Below are 17,811 nucleotides of genomic sequence, written 5' to 3'. Positions count from 1 at the left end.
GAAACAATATTGCATTGTGGTTTTGATTTACATTTTCCTAATGACTAATGATATTGAACATCTTTTCATGTGCTTGTTGGCCATCTATATATAATATATATTGTTTTAATGCATAAAAATCATATGCAATTTTACAAATATAATATGATCTCTAGATGTTTCCAAAACACACAAAAAAAATCTTTCTGGAAACATACAAAATGTACCAAAAGAATGTCTTGGTAATAAGATTATGATTGATTTTTTTTTAAATCCTTCTGTATCTCCTAAATGCCTGCAATGAGTATGAATTACTTTTATGATTTGACACTGAATATGATTGGTTTTCAGACTGGGCCCGCACTTTGACATTTGTCTGTCCAGGAAGGTGCCAGGCAGCTGGGCGTCATGGGCAACAGTGTGGCCTTGGGCTTCATGTAGCTGTGTCTCCATTCCCTGGAACTCTCACGACTGTAAGGGAGGAGGATGTCCGTCCACTGCCTCCACCAGATACACACTTGTGAGCCAGCACGGGTAAAGGATGCCTACTCCTTCTGTTCCCAGTGCATGAGAAAACATACCTGGTCCAGGCAGGCCGTAGAGGACAAGCTAGATCCTCTGTGCAGAGGAGAGGGCCACCATGCAGGGGATCACAGAGAAGGGAGGCGCCCAGGCAAGGACCGGGACAAGGCAAATGGCACCTGGTGATCAGCCCAAGTAGGCAGAGGCTGGAGGGGATGGTTTGGACTCTCAGGGTAGTCGGAGAAAGGAGGAATGGCCAGAAAGGCTAGTGTAGTAAGGGAAGACTGCCTGGAAGTGGGGGAAATGGAACTGAGGTCTGCAGGACAGGTCTGTTGTGGGTAGACCAGGAAGGGAGAGGTTTCATTCTGACCTGACAGTGTCCATTTCTGCCTGTTCTCTGTACTGGAATCTCCCTCTACCACTGTCAGTCAATAAACAGATCCCCATGGACACAGCCCGGGTCTCCTTCTCCTCCCTGCTACCAAGAAGGAGGTTGGAGGAGGGACAGACTCTATAGATGTGTTACATTAAGGGAGTCCTCACTTTGGTGGGGGGCAGCAGGCAGTACGCTGGGACCCAGGAGGGCACGCAATGGGGAGGACATAAGAGAAAGACCTGGAGTTGAGGCATCTCCACTCCAGAGCAAAATAGGGAAAGAGACTCAAGCAATTTCCAGAAGAAGAAACCCAAAAGGCAAGCGGATACAGTAAGAGATATTTACACCCATTAGATATCAGGGAGATGCAAATTAGGACAACAGTGCCGTGGCACTTTACACCCATTTGGCTGGTGAACATTACAAAGCTGGGTAATGCCAAGTGTTGGTGGGGCTGTGGGACTTAGGGACCTCAAGAGCTGCTGGTGGAGTGCAGATATGAAGCATGCAATCTGGCACCACTGAATCACATCAACAGGAGGCATAATGGATGCCCAGCACTGCTCCTCCTGGGTGTGAGTCCCGGACAGAGGCTCACTCTCACAGATCCTGGAGGGGACCAGCATGTGCATGTTCACTAGAGTGCAGGGGAGACAGGACAGGACAGTAACCCATGGGCAATGACTCTACACAGCACCACATACAGCCGAAACAACAGACCAGATGTACGCAGGGAAACACGGGAGCGTCTCTTTTTTTTTTTTTTTCCTTTTTTTTATTTTTTCTTTCTTTCTTTTTTTTTTTTTTTTTTTAAGATGGAGTTTCACTCTTGTCACCCAGGCTAGAGTGCAAGGGCATGATCTCGGCTCACTGCAACCTCTGTCTCCTGGGTTCAAGTGATTATCCTGCCTCAGCCTCCCAAGTAGCTGGGACTACAGGCACCCATCACCACACCCAGCTAATTTTTTGCATTTTTAGTAGAGACAGTGTTTCGCTATGTTGGCCATGCTGGTCTCGAACTCCTGACCTCAGGTGATCTGCCCTCCTCAGCCTCACAAAGTGCTGGGATTACAGGCATGAGCCACTGCACCCAGCCCTGGGAGCATCTCTTAAAAGCACAGTGCTGAGGGGGAAACGTTAGAAGCAGGATGAGGCATATGACCAACAGCATTTATGTAAATTAAAGTACAGACACACAAAACACCACGTATTTTGCAAGACACACAGAAACACAAGTATTCACATTAAGCATGCTCGCTTGTTTGCCTGTGAGAGGAGGCGAATGGGAGTGGTGAAGACAAAAGAGAGTACATTTTAAGAATAAATAAAACAAGAGGCCCCTTGCACAGATACATAATCATCATGTAGCATGAACTGAGGAATGATGAACACAGCTCAGCACCAGACATCCAAATAAAGAACGCAGGTGCGCTCCCCTTTAGAGGCCCATTTACTCACTCAAACATATGTCTATTCATTTACAGGTTTATTGGCTCCCCTGAGGCTTGGGCTAGAGCCCCAGGCCCCAGGAAAAGGAATGGATGAGAGCAGACACAGAGGGACCACAGAAGTCAGAAGTAAACATACAGGAACCTCAAAAGAGAGTCAGATGCAGAGACAGGGAGGAAGGGCCGCCCCTACCCCAGGCTGGGTAACAGCTGGGGTGGGGATATGGCCCCCTTGCTCTGCCAGAGCATGGCAGACCCATGGTAGCTGCCCAAGTTCAAGTGTGGACTCCAGTGGCATGATGAGGCAGCTTAGCACATAGATGTCAGCACCTTTGCCGCCGAGCGGGAAGGCGTGGTCCACTTAGCACGGGTCCTCCAGGCTGGCAGAAGCTCAGGGTCATGGCCATGCCACTTCCGTGAGATCTCAGTCCTCACCTCCAGGGACAAGGAAGAGGCTGTTAGGAAGGTCCCCCTGTGGCTTTGCTACTCAACCCCAATGAGACTAAGGTGCAGGGAGAGGCCGTGTAAGAGAAACAGAGACATGGGGCAGGAAAAGTCATGCTTGGGCACAGACACTACTAAGTACTACCTCTGGAGGATACTACTTCCTCCTTCCTGTGGTATTTCTCACCATTCTTTTAGCACCTTTCTCTGCCTTTTAGCCCTGCCTTTGTCTGAGCCCAGCTAAAGACATGTATAGGTGCTTTCTTGAGTTCCTGGTCAAATAACCACCCTGTTCTCTCTTAATCACTTAGACCACTCCTTGCTCTGGGGCTCAATTTTGTGAGCTCAACTCTGGCCGCTGGAAATCTGTCCAGAGGACATGATCTGAAGGGAGAGAGGATTCAGAACTCTATCTGAGGGGTTGCAGCTGAGGGAACTGAAAGTCACTAAAAGAAAAGTAGCCTGGGGTGAGGTGGAAGGGTGGGATTGGGGGGTGGGGGTGCTGTCTGTATCTTTCCATCTCCAAGGGGCTTTCAGGGGCATAGGGTGCTGAGAGAATGTGCCTCAAGCAGTGGAGCCGAACTGGGGTTGTGATGAAAGATAAAAGGAATCAGATACCTGTTCAACATAAAGATAATCTTTCCCATAGCTGCCTGACAACAGAAAGAGCTATTGGGAGGTAGTAAGCTCCCCGTCACCAGAGGTATGTAACCACCTGGTCTCCAACACCGCTTCCCGAGACAGCTCCCTTCACAACTCTTTGTGGAAACACTTTTTCCACACCCCACCAGCCTCCACCTGGGCTGCTTCTTGCCCCTCCCAGGACCCCCAGGGCCCATGGTCTGCTACACCCAGACACCAGATAAGGCTGAATGGGACTTAGAGAGGCCAGGTGAGGAGTAAAGAGAGGGAGAGGGGAAGGAGCAGTAAGGGACAGAGGTGGCAGATGAGATGGGAGCAACACTCCACAGCGAAGGGGACAGGGCATCTGCAGCCAACTCTCACAGAATGCAGAGCCCCTGGCAAATCCATGGCCAGCAGAGGGAGCCCATGGCCCTGCAGGTGCACGAAGGTGGAACGTGGGAGTCTGGGGCATTGAGATCAATTCTCCCCCGCCTCTCTCCCCAGAGCAGGACTGTCCTAAGGGGGAAATTCAGTGTCTCCTGGGTGGAATTCACTTTGCGTCAGTCTCTGCCATGTCCCCACGTTTCCACATGTGCAGCAGCACCATCTGTTCTGTCTTTTCACGCCTCTCTCCCCTTCCATCCACTCTCTTTGTGTGTCTGTTTCCTTTAGGTGCTCTCTGTTTCTCGGGCTCCGGATCTTCCTCTTTGTCTCTGCATCTGATTATTTTCCTAGTTCCCTGTATGTTTACCTCTGACTTTCTTGGTTCCTCTATCTGTTCTCTCTGATTGTCTCTCCCTCAGCTGAAATTGAACAACTCTCCCTTTTGTTCAATTTTAGGAACACATAACTGGGGGATTCCTTCTGACTCCCTACCCTAATCCTTCTCCTGATCCCTGAAAGGCCTCCTCCACCTCCCGAAGAGTAGCTAGTAGAACTTGGCCCAGCTCAGAGGAAGGATAGATAAGAGATGTTTACAGGAAATATTCCGGTTCAGCTTGATCCAGCAGCTCAGGACAGACTACCACAAAGGCTCACAGGAGTCAAGGTGTGGCCTGAGCTGGGGTTTACAGGACCTGAGTGGGAGAGAGGAGGGGAGGCCTTAGGTCTGGTGGGAGGGGGACTCCATGAGGGATAGCCTCAAAAGTCACACACCTCTTGGTTGAGGAAGCAGTAGAGGATGGCCACGATGAAGCCCTGTGGGGCAAAGAAGAAAGACCCCATCAGAACACTTTGGCCTGGCCTGAAGGTGTCCACAGTCTTTCTGCTACCTTTTCCCTACTCATCCCCAGGCTATGGCTTGGGCCAGGTCTGATTGAAAGGGGAATTTAGATGCATTCATTCCTTACTATGTGCCAGGCATATTGTCTCATAGAATTGTTGTAGCAAGCCTGCCAGGGCTGTACTGTTGGCCCCATTCCTCTGACTTTATTTCTGCATCCCTTGTGAATGAGCACAACACTTGGCACATAATAGGGGATCAGTAAGAGTCGAATAGATTGGCTGGCTGGCTGGCTGGCTGGCTGGCTGGCTGGATGGATGGATGGATGGATGGATGCATGGATGGATGGATGGATGGATGGATGGATGGATGGATGGATCGGTGGTGGGTGGGTGGATGGATGGATTGGTGGGTGGGTGGGTAGGTGAGTGGGTGGGTGGGTGGATGCATGGATGGATGCATGGATGGATGGATGGATGGATGGATGGATGGATGGATGGATGGGTTGGTGGGTAGATGGATGCATGGATGGATGCATGGATGGATGGATGGATGGATGGATCAGTGGTGCGTGGGTGGATGGATGGATTGGTGGGTGGGTGGGTAGGTGAGTGGGTGGGTGGGTGGATGCATGGATGGATGCATGGATGGATGGATGGATGGATGGATGGATGGATGGATGGGTTGGTGGGTAGATGGATGCATGGATGGATGCATGGATGGATGGATGGATGGATGGATGGATGGATGGATGGATGAATGGATGGAAGAATGCATGGGTAGTTGAATACATAGATAGATGGGTGGCTGGAAGATGGACAGACAGACAGATATTTGAATAGATGGATGAAAAAGAATAGCCGTCACCCTGTCATGAACTCAGCCAAGGCCCGTGGGCAACAGCACCTCCCTCCAGCACCCCCAATTGAAAGAAAGAGTGCCTGCAGAGGCCTCACCTGGAAGGAACCCAGTCCCAGCTCCAGGGGGAGGCGGATGCCCAGGCCAGCATTGTCTGGCAGGAAGTTGAAGATGATGTAGTGAATTCCAAAGAGTGGGATCAAGAAAAGTGTCGACTTGGAGAGACGCCTGCAGGAAAGACAAATCCAAGGCTCCCAAGGCTGGGATTAGAAACTGTCATGTGCACTTCATCTCCTCTCACTTCCTACCACCTCCCTATATCCACTCTGTGAACCAGCCACCTTGGGAAATGCCACCTCCCCACAATCACCCTGGGCATTTTTTTTTTATTTCTGGGCCCTGGATCCTGCTGGTTCCCCTGCCAACTGTTCTTGCCCCAGTTTATCCCAAAGTCTATGCATCTTTCAAAGTGTGGATCAAAACCACTTCCTCTAGGAAGTCTTCCTTGACCACACCACCCTTCACCTAGAAAGGATCCCTCTCCCCAGGCTCCCATAGAAATTGACCCCAGCACTCATCGTTCTATTTGGCATGGGAACTGGCTGTTTGGAGTCCTCATCCTTCCAATAATGTGATCCCCTAGAAGGAAGGGGCCAGGTCTATTCTGTCTCTGGGTACATAGGGAAGAGTATGGGGCTGAGGTCATGAATGCCTGTTGGAAGAGACAGAACCACCACATCGCATCCCTCTCCAGTTACCCTTTCCCAGTGTCCCCAGACATGAACACACAGTACCAATACTGAGACTGGGTATGGAGGCTGCCCTGAGCTGGCTCCAGTTTCCTCACCAGGATGCGGATAATATTGAGAAAAAGCCCAAAGTTCACCTGGAAATAGAGGCATAGGAAGGTGGAAGACAAGGGTCAGGGGGTAGCCTTGGGTGGCTGGGGTGAGCCCCAGCCCATTTGGGAACTAGAAAATTTAAATCCTTGAGACGTGAGAATGTGCAGGTGAATGAATGCACAGATCATTGCTCCAGAATTTGTAACCTGGAGCTGGGAGGTCCCACATTTGAGCCTTGGAGGACAGAGAAGGACCCAGGATTCCTGTCCCTCTCCAGTCCTGGGATCAAGGGGGGCCATCAGGCCTCGCCACCTGCCTCCAGCCACCTCCCAGGCTCTTCTCTGGCACAAAGCAGATGTCCCTCACTTTGCACAGTTGCTAAGCTGCAAAACATTTGTACATTTACCAAAGCCATGCAAAGCAGTCTTCACTGCCTCTGTGTTGTGTGTGAGAGCAGAGGGAGGAGAGGGGTTTAGCTGCAGACTCCATTTACTGCCCCCTGCCCGCACCCCCAGTCTCTCACTGCAATGGTAAATGATCTGCACCCAGTGCATTACACTCATCAAAATTGAGCTGGAACAGCCTGCATGCTGATGGAGACCACCACCCCTCTGGTTTTACTAACAGGATACTGAGGCCCCGAGAGGGCCTCACAGAGAATCAGTGGCAGAGCGAGGCTGGAGCCCAGTCTTCAAGACACCCAGCCTGGAGTTGCATTTCCTGCTGTGCACAGCCCCTCGGTAGTTCCAGGGAGGTTGACTGAATAAAGCAAAGGACACTGGCCCAGGGACTGACCCCGACTGAGAGAACGATGGGCCCTTTGATGATCCACCAGTAGGGGGAGCTGTTGTCCAGGTCCCAGCACCTGGGGAGAGAGGCAAGAATGCCATTGTTGGAAAGTCCCCTTTACTGTGGTGACGCAGGCACCTCCCTCCTCTCTTGGGTATTCATGCCTTCTGGTCTCACCCACCTCCCCTCCAGCCTTTTCTCCTGTCTCAGCCAGTTAGGGTCTCACCCAAAGGGGCACCCCCATCCAGGCTGGGCTCACCCTTTGTATCCACCTAGATGGACAAACGTTTCTGAACTCTGCCTGTTCAAGGCCTCCTTGCTGGCCCCAACACGTCCCTTTCTCCAGGAAGCCCCCTGGCAGCTCCCTCGCCCCACCTTCCCCCAGCCCCACAGCCCTAGGAATCTGAGCTCCACTCTCCTGCCAGGCTCATGCCTCTTCTGTGCTACCCACAGACTGTTCTCCCACCCCCCAACTTAGCCGAGCAGTCCCTCCTCCTCCTCTTCCCAGCCTGGAGAACAGCCCGTGGCCTGACTGTCCACTCCACACCCCATGTAGGCCCAGCCGGTATGATGAGGTGGCTGCTCCGACTCACGCAACGTCCTCGAAGGCCAGTTTGCAGCCCACCCACGTGCTAGTGAAGAGCACGGGCAGACCTGTGGGAGGACAGGGGAGACACAAGCGAGGGGGTCTGCATCTTTGGCTCTGAGCTCTGGCCCCACCTCCCACCACCATCAGCCAGGTAGGGCACTGCAAAGGCAGGGCCGGACAGGACCCTAGAGCCAGGGCCCTGGTGCCACCTCCAACACTTGCTGCCGGACTGTGGCCTGTCCCTCCGCTTCTCTGGGCCTCAGAGTGAGGTGGAGGGGCCTTTATGTGAACTCTCTGGGCCTTCCCAACCCTTTACCTCCCCATGGTGCCCAACCCGCCCTCAGTGCTCACCCCAGCCAGCGAGAACCAGCCACCAGAAGGCTCTCCTTGAGCTGGGGGAGGTGGAGGCCAGGAGGCAGGTCAGGTAGACAGCTTCTGCCAACAGCCAGCTGAAGTTGGTCATGGTGGCGAAATGAGAGGCGGCCACAGAGACCTTGCATAGAACCTGGGGGCCGGGACCTGGGTGCTTCAGAGCTGGGACACCCACTGGAGCCCCCACCCCTGTCTCCCCTACTCCACTCAGATACAGAACCTCCAGGCCCCTCCACCTTAGGCTGGGATCTCCTGCTTCTTGGGCCACCCGAGAGGAGATGTGGTGATATACACTGAGGGTTAAGAGCACAGATTTGGGATCTAGACAGCCTGGCTTCTAATTTGCCATCTATTTCCTGTGCAAATCTCCTCACACCTTAGCTTTTCATCTGTAAAAGGAAAAACTTCCAATACCTAGCTCAAGTCCTTGTCATAAGGATTAAATGGAAACTGCCTAAGACTTGCTTCTATTTTCACTTACCCCCATCCTTCCTGAGCTGAAGTCATCCCTAGAGCTGACTTATTCAGCCACAGTTCTGTCTTGCAAAAACACACACACAGGCACCCGTGCATTCACTCACTCACTGCATGACTTGATCACCTGCCAGTGGGGGAGCAGGACCACCTCTGAGTTCCGTTGGCCCAGGTTTGATCCCAGCCCCACCTGTGTGCCACTGGGTGACCTTGCCAATTGCCTCTCCTCTACAAAATGGGATTAAAATGATGCTTTCTTCTTCAAGCTGTTTTAAAAATTCAAGAGATGATGCCAGCTGATTCTTGAACAACAAAGGTGTGAACTGCTGAAGTCCATTTACACATAGATTTTCTTCCATCTCTGTCACCCTTAAGACAGCAAGACCAACTTCTCTTCCTCCTGCCCCTCAGACTACTCAACATAAAGACGATGAGGATGAAGACCTGCGTGATGATCCACTTCCATTTAAAAACAGTAAATTTATTTTCCCTTCTTTATGATTTTCTTAAAAATTTTGCTCTAGCTTACTTTATTGTAAGAATACAGTATATAACACATGTAACAGATAAGTATGTGTTAATCGGTCATTTATGTTTTTGGTAAGGCTTCAGGTCAACAGTAGGCAATCAGTTAAGTTTGGGGGAGTCAAGAGTTATACTTGAATTTTCAACTGAAAGGGGGGCCAACACCACTAACCCCACGTTGTTCAAAGGATAACTATACATGTAAAGCACTTAGTGCAATGCCTGGCACAAAATAAGTGCTCAGTATGAAGTATGATTAATTCTTTCATCAGTTAATTGAGGTCATGTGTTAGTTTGCTCGCTGATTTCGCTGTTCATTTCCAGCACACTTGTAGAGAATCCAGCAGTTGCTGGGTCTCCACATTCTGCCCAACTTCCCTTTAATTTCAGTTGCCTCTTATTGTCTCCACTCCACCTCTCCCATGGTGCCTTCCCAGTTTCTTGCACATGGCCTAGGTCCTTCTGTCTTTGCGAGTTTGTTCACCCTGGTCCCTCCTCTTGAAATGTTCTCCTTCCCCATCTCGCTATCGTTGCTGCCAACACAGCTCCAGGGTCCCTTCCTCCCTGAAGCCCTCTCTCATTCTCTCCTAGCTCTCAGCTTCCTCCACTTGGGAGTCCCCTAATCTGTGTGCATTCTGCCCCATGGGCTCTTCCTGAAGGAGGGACCCAGCTCCTCCCAGCCCCTTGCATACACACCCCCAGCACAGACCAATGAGTGCGCAGGGAAGGATGAAAGGAAAGGAAAAGGCTGCGCATAGTGAAACGTGGTCTAGGTTGGACTACAGAATGCGTAGTAGAGCATGCAATATAGGAAATGACATGGATCGACACCACAGTCCAGGAAAGGCGTGAGAACTTAGGGCCTGACATGGGAGAGGAGCATTTTCCTGTTCTGTAATTGGCCATGCAGGAGCTCCAGGGTCAGCCCACAGGGCAGGAAAGGCTGGGGCAGGCACTTCTGGGTCTGTAATCCCACCTCCTCTCTCCCCTACCCACCCAGCCCCTTCACCCACGGCCATTACAGTAGAGAAGCTGCAGTAGTCAGTGTCGTCGCTGTGGAAAAGGGCAGCATCCTTCAGGAACACAGCACCCGCCTTGAGGATAAACGTGGCGAACAGCTGGGTGTGGACGTAGTTCCGGGGGCAGTGGAGCCTCCTGGGGGGAATGGGAGAAATGAGGAACAAAAAGCAAGTGGGGGAGGGGATTCTGGTGTGCTGCAACTGGGCTGAGCAGGGCAGGAGGTGAATCGAATCAAATTGGATGCAATCAAACTGAATTGAATTGAGCTGAACTTGAGGCTTCAGTTTAACCCTTGCAGGACAGCTGAGCAACCATTCCTGTGCTCAGGGTAAGTGTGGAAACAGAGGAATATCTGGTCCCTGCCTTGAGGGTGCTCATAGTCTCAGGGAAAAGAGGCAGAAATGGCAGGTACCACACATGGGAGCCCCCTGGATGATCAGAGACACTCATCCCCATGAGACCAAGATCAGCACAGGCCAGATGCCGTGCTCAGACTTTGAAGGCTAGAGGAGGGGGTGGGGTCTTAAAAGGGACAATGGTCAGAGAGTTGTAACAGTCAAGAGGGGCTCCGGGCAGGAGTCAGAGGACTGTTAGATGCAGATAGAAGCCGGGCTTTCTCAGATATAAATACACTGAGAAAAATGAGGAATTCCAAGCAAATAGAATGAGTGCCACATAAGCAAAGGGGCAGAGATAGGAGTGAGTTCTGGTGTTGGAAGAGATGGTGGGGAAAAGGGAAGGGAAAGTTAGACATGGGTATGGTGCCTAGATCTGGGAAGTTCATGGCTATGCAGGCAAGGAAGCAGACTTGGCCCTCTGAGAAATAGGGAGCCAAGGAAGGTTCTTGAGCTGGTGATGAGGATGGCAAACCTGAGAGCAACCAGGATGGTGATGGCCACGAAGAGGGCTACAATAGAGATGCTATGGCCCATGGTGTAGATAATCTTCACTGTGGAGAAGTAAGATTCCTGGGAAGGGCAGAGACGGAAGAAATTCTCAACTTCAGGGCCTTTGGGGGAAAGAGAGGCTTGGCAATCAAGCAGGTGAAGCCTTTGCCATTCCACCCCAACATTGCCCATCTGGAGACAGAGGTGTCCGCAGGTACCATGGAAAGCTCCCCCTATGCACTAGGGCTTTCATTTCCAGCCTGCCTTCCACCTGACCTGCGGGTGAGGGAGGAGCAGTGGCGAGGAGTGGAGACGCTTAACACTCATGATGCTCTGGGGGTGGGGAGAGGCAGCCACAGAAACTACAGGTCCCTGGGGAATGACAAAAGCACCAGAGGAAATCAGCTTGTTTATTGACATCCAGCTTGCTCACCAGCTTAAGAACACAACGTCCCCAAATAAAGGAGACAGCCAGGGACACCTGGGGACAGCCACAGGCAGGCAGGCTAAAGGTTCCCATGGCCAAGTGTTTGTATCAGTCAGAGTGCGGCCGGGCCCTGAAGATAGAGGGTGCAGGCAAGGGAAGGGAGCAGGGGCCCGGGCACTGGCCCCAATCCCAGCTCTCCTGTGGGGTCCAGGCAATCACTGCCTGTCCCTGACTCAGTCTTTCCATCTGAAAAATGCTTATAGTCATGCTTTACCTTTCAGAGATCAAGGGGACAGAGAAACAGGATGGTGGGTGTGGGAGTGCCTTGCAAAGGCCCTGCTGGATGCAGAAGTGTGGATGTGCTCGCTGGTATTAGGAGCTCTCTGCAATCACTCTGGGCTTGAGTTTCCCTCATTTGCCCACACCACAACCATGCACACTGCTCCACAGACTGAGGGTCAGAGAAGAAAAGGAACTTCCCAGGGCTGCCAGGATCCTTGTTGCCTCTGGAACCACTTTAAGCTCCCTGCCCTGGAGACCTGGACACGGAACCAAGACAGCAGGCAGCAGATCTCCCACATGCCCTCTGCCCCGCTTCTCCCTCCAAGTAACTTGGCCCATGGGTCACCCTTGAGTAACTTAGCAGAAGACCCCCTCTCCTCCAGACGCTTCACTGCTGTCTGCTGGAAAACCGCTGTAAGGAATATTCCAACCTGCAGGCTGGGGAATGGAGGCCCCGACGTTGTGCACCCACCCATACGAATGTCCATGGCAGTCCTTCCTCCAAGATGCCGGGAGCCTCTTACCTCCTCAGCCAGCAGCTCCAGAGGCACAGGGCAGGCCACAGGGTAAGGTGGAAAGGGCTCAGACCAGCCAGTGATGGTACAATCCCGCTTCACAGCCCCTGGGAGGCAAGCAAGACTCTCTAGCCACAACCCCTTCCCTCTCCCCAGGAGGGGGCTGGGGGTGCCATGGACCATCAAGTGACCCTGGCAGGGTTTGCATGGACAGTTCCTCTCAGCAACAGAGAGGGCAGCTCCAGAGGCCTGGAGCCCAGGTGTAGCCTACCCAGGGACACACTATGGGGCCTTCCATCTCTGGCTTCCCGGGCGCCATCTCTGCACAGAGAGGATTACTCCCCTGAGGGGTGGGGAGTGGTGAGCTGGGCTGCCAGCCTCCTAAAGGCAGCAGGGGAGAAAAGAGGCCCTCGCAGTCCAGGCACCCAGGCCAGGGAGGTAAAGCAGAGCAGCCGGGTGCCCCACCCTCTCCATCCTGGGCAGTTAGTGGTGTCTTGGCAGACAGGCAGGCCTGCCCTCCTCCACCCTTGCTGCCAGCCTCCTGCTAACACTGGAGGGCACCCAGGTCCAGCACTTACAGGTTCCACACTCTAATCCTTTCTTGCGCAGTTAATGCTTTCGTTCTCCCCAGTTCACAGCTCAGGAAGCAGAGATCAGGATTGACTGACGGGCCCGAGGTCACCCCAGAAGAGGGGAAGTTGGTATACAAACCCAGGTCGGCCTGCCCCCAAAGCCAGTGACGTGTCTGCCAGATTCTGCCACTTCCAGACGAAAGCACCTCCCTTTCCCACTGCCATACCCAGGACTCCTCACCTGACTCTGAGCTGAAGTGAGAGAAGAAATCAGGGCAGGGGAGGGTGACCCACTCGCCGGATCCTGCCGTCGGCCAGCACAGCAGCCCATCCCAGGTCCTGGGGCAGCCTGGATAGAGAGCCGGGAGCAGCAGAGACTCAGCCCAGCCACAGGGCTGCCCCAGTAATCTGAGGGGTGATGCCAGAGGACACAAAGGAATCAGAGGAGCCGCCACCTGCCTCCTAGGCCCCATACCCAGGGTGGCGTTGGGCATCTCCTCTGCTGCTTGTAGACAGGCACTCTCATCCTCTCTCAGCTGGGTGATGAAGTCACATTCTGGGTGCATGTGGCCCAATACCTGCTGGAAACAGTGAACAGGATGAGCCAAGCCAATTGAGTGCCTTTCTGGGCTCTGTGGTCCACATGACCTGAGAACAGGGACGAGTCCTTATTCATTTCTGTGCCCTAATCCTGAGCAAAGACCTGCTCGCAGTACTTTCAGGTGTGTTTGGTGGATGTTCAGATACAAGGAAGGAAGGGAGGAAGGAAGGAAGGAAGGAAGGAAGGAAGGAAGGAAGGAAGGAAGGAAGGAAGGAAGGAAGAAAGGAAGGTAGGTGTGACTGCCTAGGCAGCTGGCTGGTGGAATGGATGAGTATACAGACAGACAGACAAATATATGGCTGGGGAGGTGGATGGATGGATGGACGGATGGATGGACGGACAGATGACTGGCTGCATGGATGGGTGCGTGGTGGATGAGTGAGAGAGCTGTGTAAGGATGGATGTGTGGGTCCATGGATGTGTAGATGAAAGGATCATAGCCTTGACAGCTGAGCAACCCTGAAAGACTATAGTTTTAGGAGCTTCCCAGATCTCGTGCTACACAGTGGCCATGAGAAATGATCTCTGGAAGCTGGAAACAAGTTGGGGTTTTTTTGGAAATCTTCTAGCAGTGCTTCTGAAAGTGTGCATCAAGAATCAACTAGAGATCCACTGGGATGGAAGCAGGGATATGCAGAGATCTAGGGTGGATCTAGCACTTTGCATTTTAACAAGTTCTCCAGGGAACTGGGAATGAACAGCAGCAATTTCTAGCACTTCTCCCTCCCACCGCCCCAAACTGGAGGAAAACCAAAACTGCTCGCCCAGTAGGCCAGAGCCCAAACAGTTACATAGAAGGGAAGCCAAGTTTACAAAACAGACTTTCTGCACTGTGAACTGGGTATACAGCATACACATTTTTATATAAAACACACATCCGAGTCAACCAGTGTAGACGTCTGTTCCCCGAGGCTTCCACAGGAGACGAGTGGCTGGGGAAGGGAGAAGGGCTGGATCCTAATAGACCCTGTGCAAGCTGTGATCAGAAGCAGGACAGGGGCCGGGCGCAGTGGCTCATGCCTGTAATTCCAGCACTTTGGGAGGCCAAAGTGGGCGGATCACCTGAAGTCAGGAGTTAGACACCAGCCTGACCAACGTGGCAAAACACCGTCTCTACAAAAATACAAAAATTAGCCAGGCGTGGTGACATGCTCCTGTAATCCCAGCTACTCGGGAGGCTGAGGTGGAAGAATCGCTTGAACCCAGGAGGCAGAGGTTACGGTGAGCCGAGATCGTGCCACTGCACTCCAGCGTGGGCGATAAAGTGAGACTCCGTCTCAGAAAAACAAACAAAAAGAAGCAAGACAGGTACCATGGGAGGGAGTGTCCCTCTCACAGGGATTGGGGAGGTGGCATTTGAGCTGGACCTGGGGACAAAGGAGCACTTTTTAGAGCCAGACACACGCAGTGGGGAGAAGAGTGTCTGGAACAGAAGGAACAGCATGTGCAAGGACAAGGGAAGTGGAAAAAGGTGTATTGGGGAAGTATCTGCTCAGGACTAATGTTTCTCTCCCCATGGCCCACACCCCACCCCACCCCCGCCCCCCACCACACACACCCCTTTGATGTCTAACAGGATCCGTGTCAGCAAAGGTTTAATTAACAGCTAGTGTTCTTTGGGAGAAATGCAGGCACAGCAAATAGTGCAGCAGATGTAAGACCAGGGCTGGGTCAGAGAGTAGAGACTTTGACCACCAGAATGGGGACAATAGACGGTGGGTGACCACATGGAGAGACCTGAGGGCCCTGCCGCAGACTTGCGGGCTAGGAGATCTGGAGACCCAGCCCAGTAAGGAGGGTCACCCCCGCCAGTGCTGCCCTGGCAGAAGTCACTCCTGTCCCGCCCTGCTGACCCCATGGGTCCATGGCTTGGATGCAGCTCTGCCATCTCCTGCTTGGCGCTGCAGGGCCTCAGGGTGCAGATGTCACCCATTACCCAGGCTCCAGGTCTGATTTTGGTGGGTGCCCCAGACTCAGCTCTTGGCTTCCTCCCCAGGACTCATTAACCCCAGGTCCATCTCAGGGCAGAGCCCCATTGCGTCTCCCCCACATCTCCCAACAGACTGAGTGCACGAAGCAGGGAAGGAAGAGCAGGAGGGCAGACGGGCCTGTATGGGACTTTCTCACACTGTCAACCTGACATTGACCCTGGGCTGTTGGAAGAGCTGTGGTCTCGGCCTATCCTTCCGCCTACCGCACAGTCTGGCAAGCCCCAACCCTGCCTGGGAAACTTTTCAGGGCCAATCTGGGGGAACCACTGAGGGCAAAGGACTCTAGGTGAGCAGCCTCTTGCCAAAAGGATGGACAGACTGTGCCCACACTTCTAAGAGAAGGAGGGAAATTCAAGGAAGCCCAACTAATGACTCAGGATGTGTGGTCACAGGGCCAGATGTAAGGAGACATTCTAGGGAGGGAAGTGGTGGGAGTGGAAGGACAGATTGTTCCAAGATTTATCCAAATGCTCCTGCTGAATCAGGACTGGCAAAACACATCCTGGGGCTCCCAGTCACCCCCACACACATCCTGGGCCCCACCCACCCCCAAGGGGAGGCTCCATCGCCCTGGACCCCCAGGCCTCGCATCTGTGCCTGCTGCTCTTCCTGGTGTCAGCAGGGGATGGAGCCCACACTGGGAAACAGTGATTGAGTTCTAGCTTTGGTGCTGGCACCATCTGCTGAATGGCCACCACCAGGTCTTGGGTCCCTCTGCTAAAAATTAATCTTTTGCTGTAGAGCACACACAGATGGCAGCCAGGGGGCAGTCGAAGTTTCCTGTGTTGCACCCCGATGCCCAGCCCTTGACAAATCAGATTCCACTCAATGCACAACAATCCAGGCCAGAGGATATTTTCTCTTTTAACAAAAGAGATAAGCAAGGCTCAGGAAGGCTGAGGAACTTGCAGGTCACGTGACTAGTTTCATGGGTCCAGGATTCAAGCCCAAAGCCTGTGCACTTAAGAGCAGGTGCAGCAAGGTGCTCGGGAGGGGCAGCACCCTCCAATAAGGCAGCGGAGGAAGAATGCTTCAGCCCCCACCAGAACCTTGTGACTTCCAGTATGGTCCCTGCTGTCACTTGCAGTAACCTGGAAAGTTACTGGGAAACTGCAGCACATTCAGGAAGGGCCCTCTCTCCTGATCCCCGTGCTCCAGCTCTCTAGCCCATGGAGTACTATTTGGTTGTCAAAAGCCTCTCCAGCCCTCGGCATCATGAGAGGATGATGGATCCTCTAACTGCTGGAGCAGAAGCAGCTGGTCTCCACCAACTCCTCAGGTTCCACTCCTTCCCTGGCCACACCCTCTTCGAAGGAAACCGCCAAATTGGAGAGTGGCTCAGGGAGCCATGGGGCTAAGAAGGGGTCTGGAAATCTTACCACAGGAGCGTGTGGAAGCATCACAGATGCACAGCCAAGAGAAAGAGCCGACTGGGGGGACTAAGACGGGGTCCTGACTTTGCCTTCCCAATTCTGAGGCACTGCCTTGGGGCAGACAGTCTCTGTGGCCCCCAGAGGGCACAGCCAGGCCCTGGGGGAAGCAACAGGAAGGTGAGCTCAGCTCAGCCCCAAGAAGGACATGTTAATAGCGCTACCCAGAGTCACTACAGACCGCCAGGCAGAGGGAGATGAGGGAGGGGGCCCTGGTATCAGGAGCTCTCCAAGCCACAACCTGGCACCTGTTCATTGGGAGGGACTCTAGAGTCGAAGGGCAGTAGGGTCTCCACCAGGCTCCAGTTGGCCCTGTGGCTCCCAAATCTGGAGCCCAGTGGGAGAGGCAGGAGGGTCTGAACTGGCTACTCACGGTCGGTAACGGGCTCAACACGCAGAGGACGTGGGCCCCCCACATCCGGCGGTCCATGGTGAGTCCAGCAGTGGCTCCCTCCATCAGCCTCAGTAAGCCTTGGGTGTCTTCCCTCCCTTGCTGTCCCCTGAAACAGCCGCTGCCACCGCACCCTCTGCTTCCCTTTCTCAGGTGGCTGTTTGCATAGGCAGGAGGTAGCCAAGGGGACACAGCCCGCTGAATATTCACCAGGATTGCAGGACACCTGCTCAGTTCAGCCCTGACCCTGAGGTGGGACTCTGTTTCCAGCAGGCAGGGGCTGAGCCCTGCCCTCACCACCTTCTACTCTGGCTATAAGTCCGTGTGTCTGTCCTGATAGCAAAGGCCCAGAGAGGTGACAGCCACAGGTCACTTGGTCAATATTCTCTACTACTTTCTTCTCTAGGCCCAGGTATCTGGTGGTCATCGCTGGAGTGACCTCTCAGATTGATGGGATCTTACAGAATAGGAAGGGGACCTGGGTCTGCCCTTGGGAAGCCCCCAGGTTGTTTGGTGTGTGCTCCTAGCCTTATCCACAGGGCTGGAGAGTGGTCAGAGCTGTGTGGACCTGGTGGGGAAGGGGAAGGGGATGGTATCAGTGGAGATGGAGGGTTGGAATGGTCTTAAGAAA

General features: G+C 53.1%; 2 protein-coding genes across 11 annotated transcripts in view; one reads left to right on the top strand and one right to left on the bottom strand.

Moving 5' to 3' along the window:
- GGCT (gamma-glutamylcyclotransferase) overlaps positions 1-17,811 on the top strand; it is a 1,150,694-nt gene that overhangs the window by 672,852 nt on the left and 460,031 nt on the right. The gene's annotated exons all lie outside the window — the stretch shown is intronic.
- Positions 2,351-17,335, bottom strand: GHRHR (growth hormone releasing hormone receptor). Of its 10 annotated transcripts, none has more exons than XM_050783239.1 (14): positions 17,163-17,335; positions 13,243-13,348; positions 13,009-13,116; positions 12,205-12,302; positions 11,248-11,343; positions 10,955-11,052; positions 10,087-10,219; positions 8,045-8,198; positions 7,698-7,758; positions 7,111-7,180; positions 6,268-6,359; positions 5,572-5,701; positions 4,549-4,590; positions 2,351-2,760 (listed from the first exon to the last, which is right to left on the bottom strand). In XM_050783239.1, the coding sequence occupies exons 1-14, from the start codon at positions 17,244-17,246 to the stop codon at positions 2,635-2,637; spliced, it is 1,398 nt and encodes a 465-aa protein (XP_050639196.1). In that variant the 5' UTR covers positions 17,247-17,335; the 3' UTR covers positions 2,351-2,634. The 10 variants fall into 10 exon arrangements, 9 of the variants coding, with proteins under 9 accessions (XP_050639196.1, XP_050639197.1, XP_050639198.1 ...); XM_050783240.1 differs by having other exon boundaries at positions 13,243-13,345; XM_050783241.1 differs by lacking the exon at positions 17,163-17,335 and adding an exon at positions 16,739-16,973.

Source organism: Macaca thibetana, chromosome 3 (genome assembly GCF_024542745.1).
Source record: "Macaca thibetana thibetana isolate TM-01 chromosome 3, ASM2454274v1, whole genome shotgun sequence".
Classification (NCBI taxonomy): domain Eukaryota; kingdom Metazoa; phylum Chordata; class Mammalia; order Primates; family Cercopithecidae; genus Macaca; species Macaca thibetana.
The sequence above is the reverse complement of the archived record's forward strand: the minus strand, read 5'-3'. Positions and strand labels throughout refer to the sequence as shown.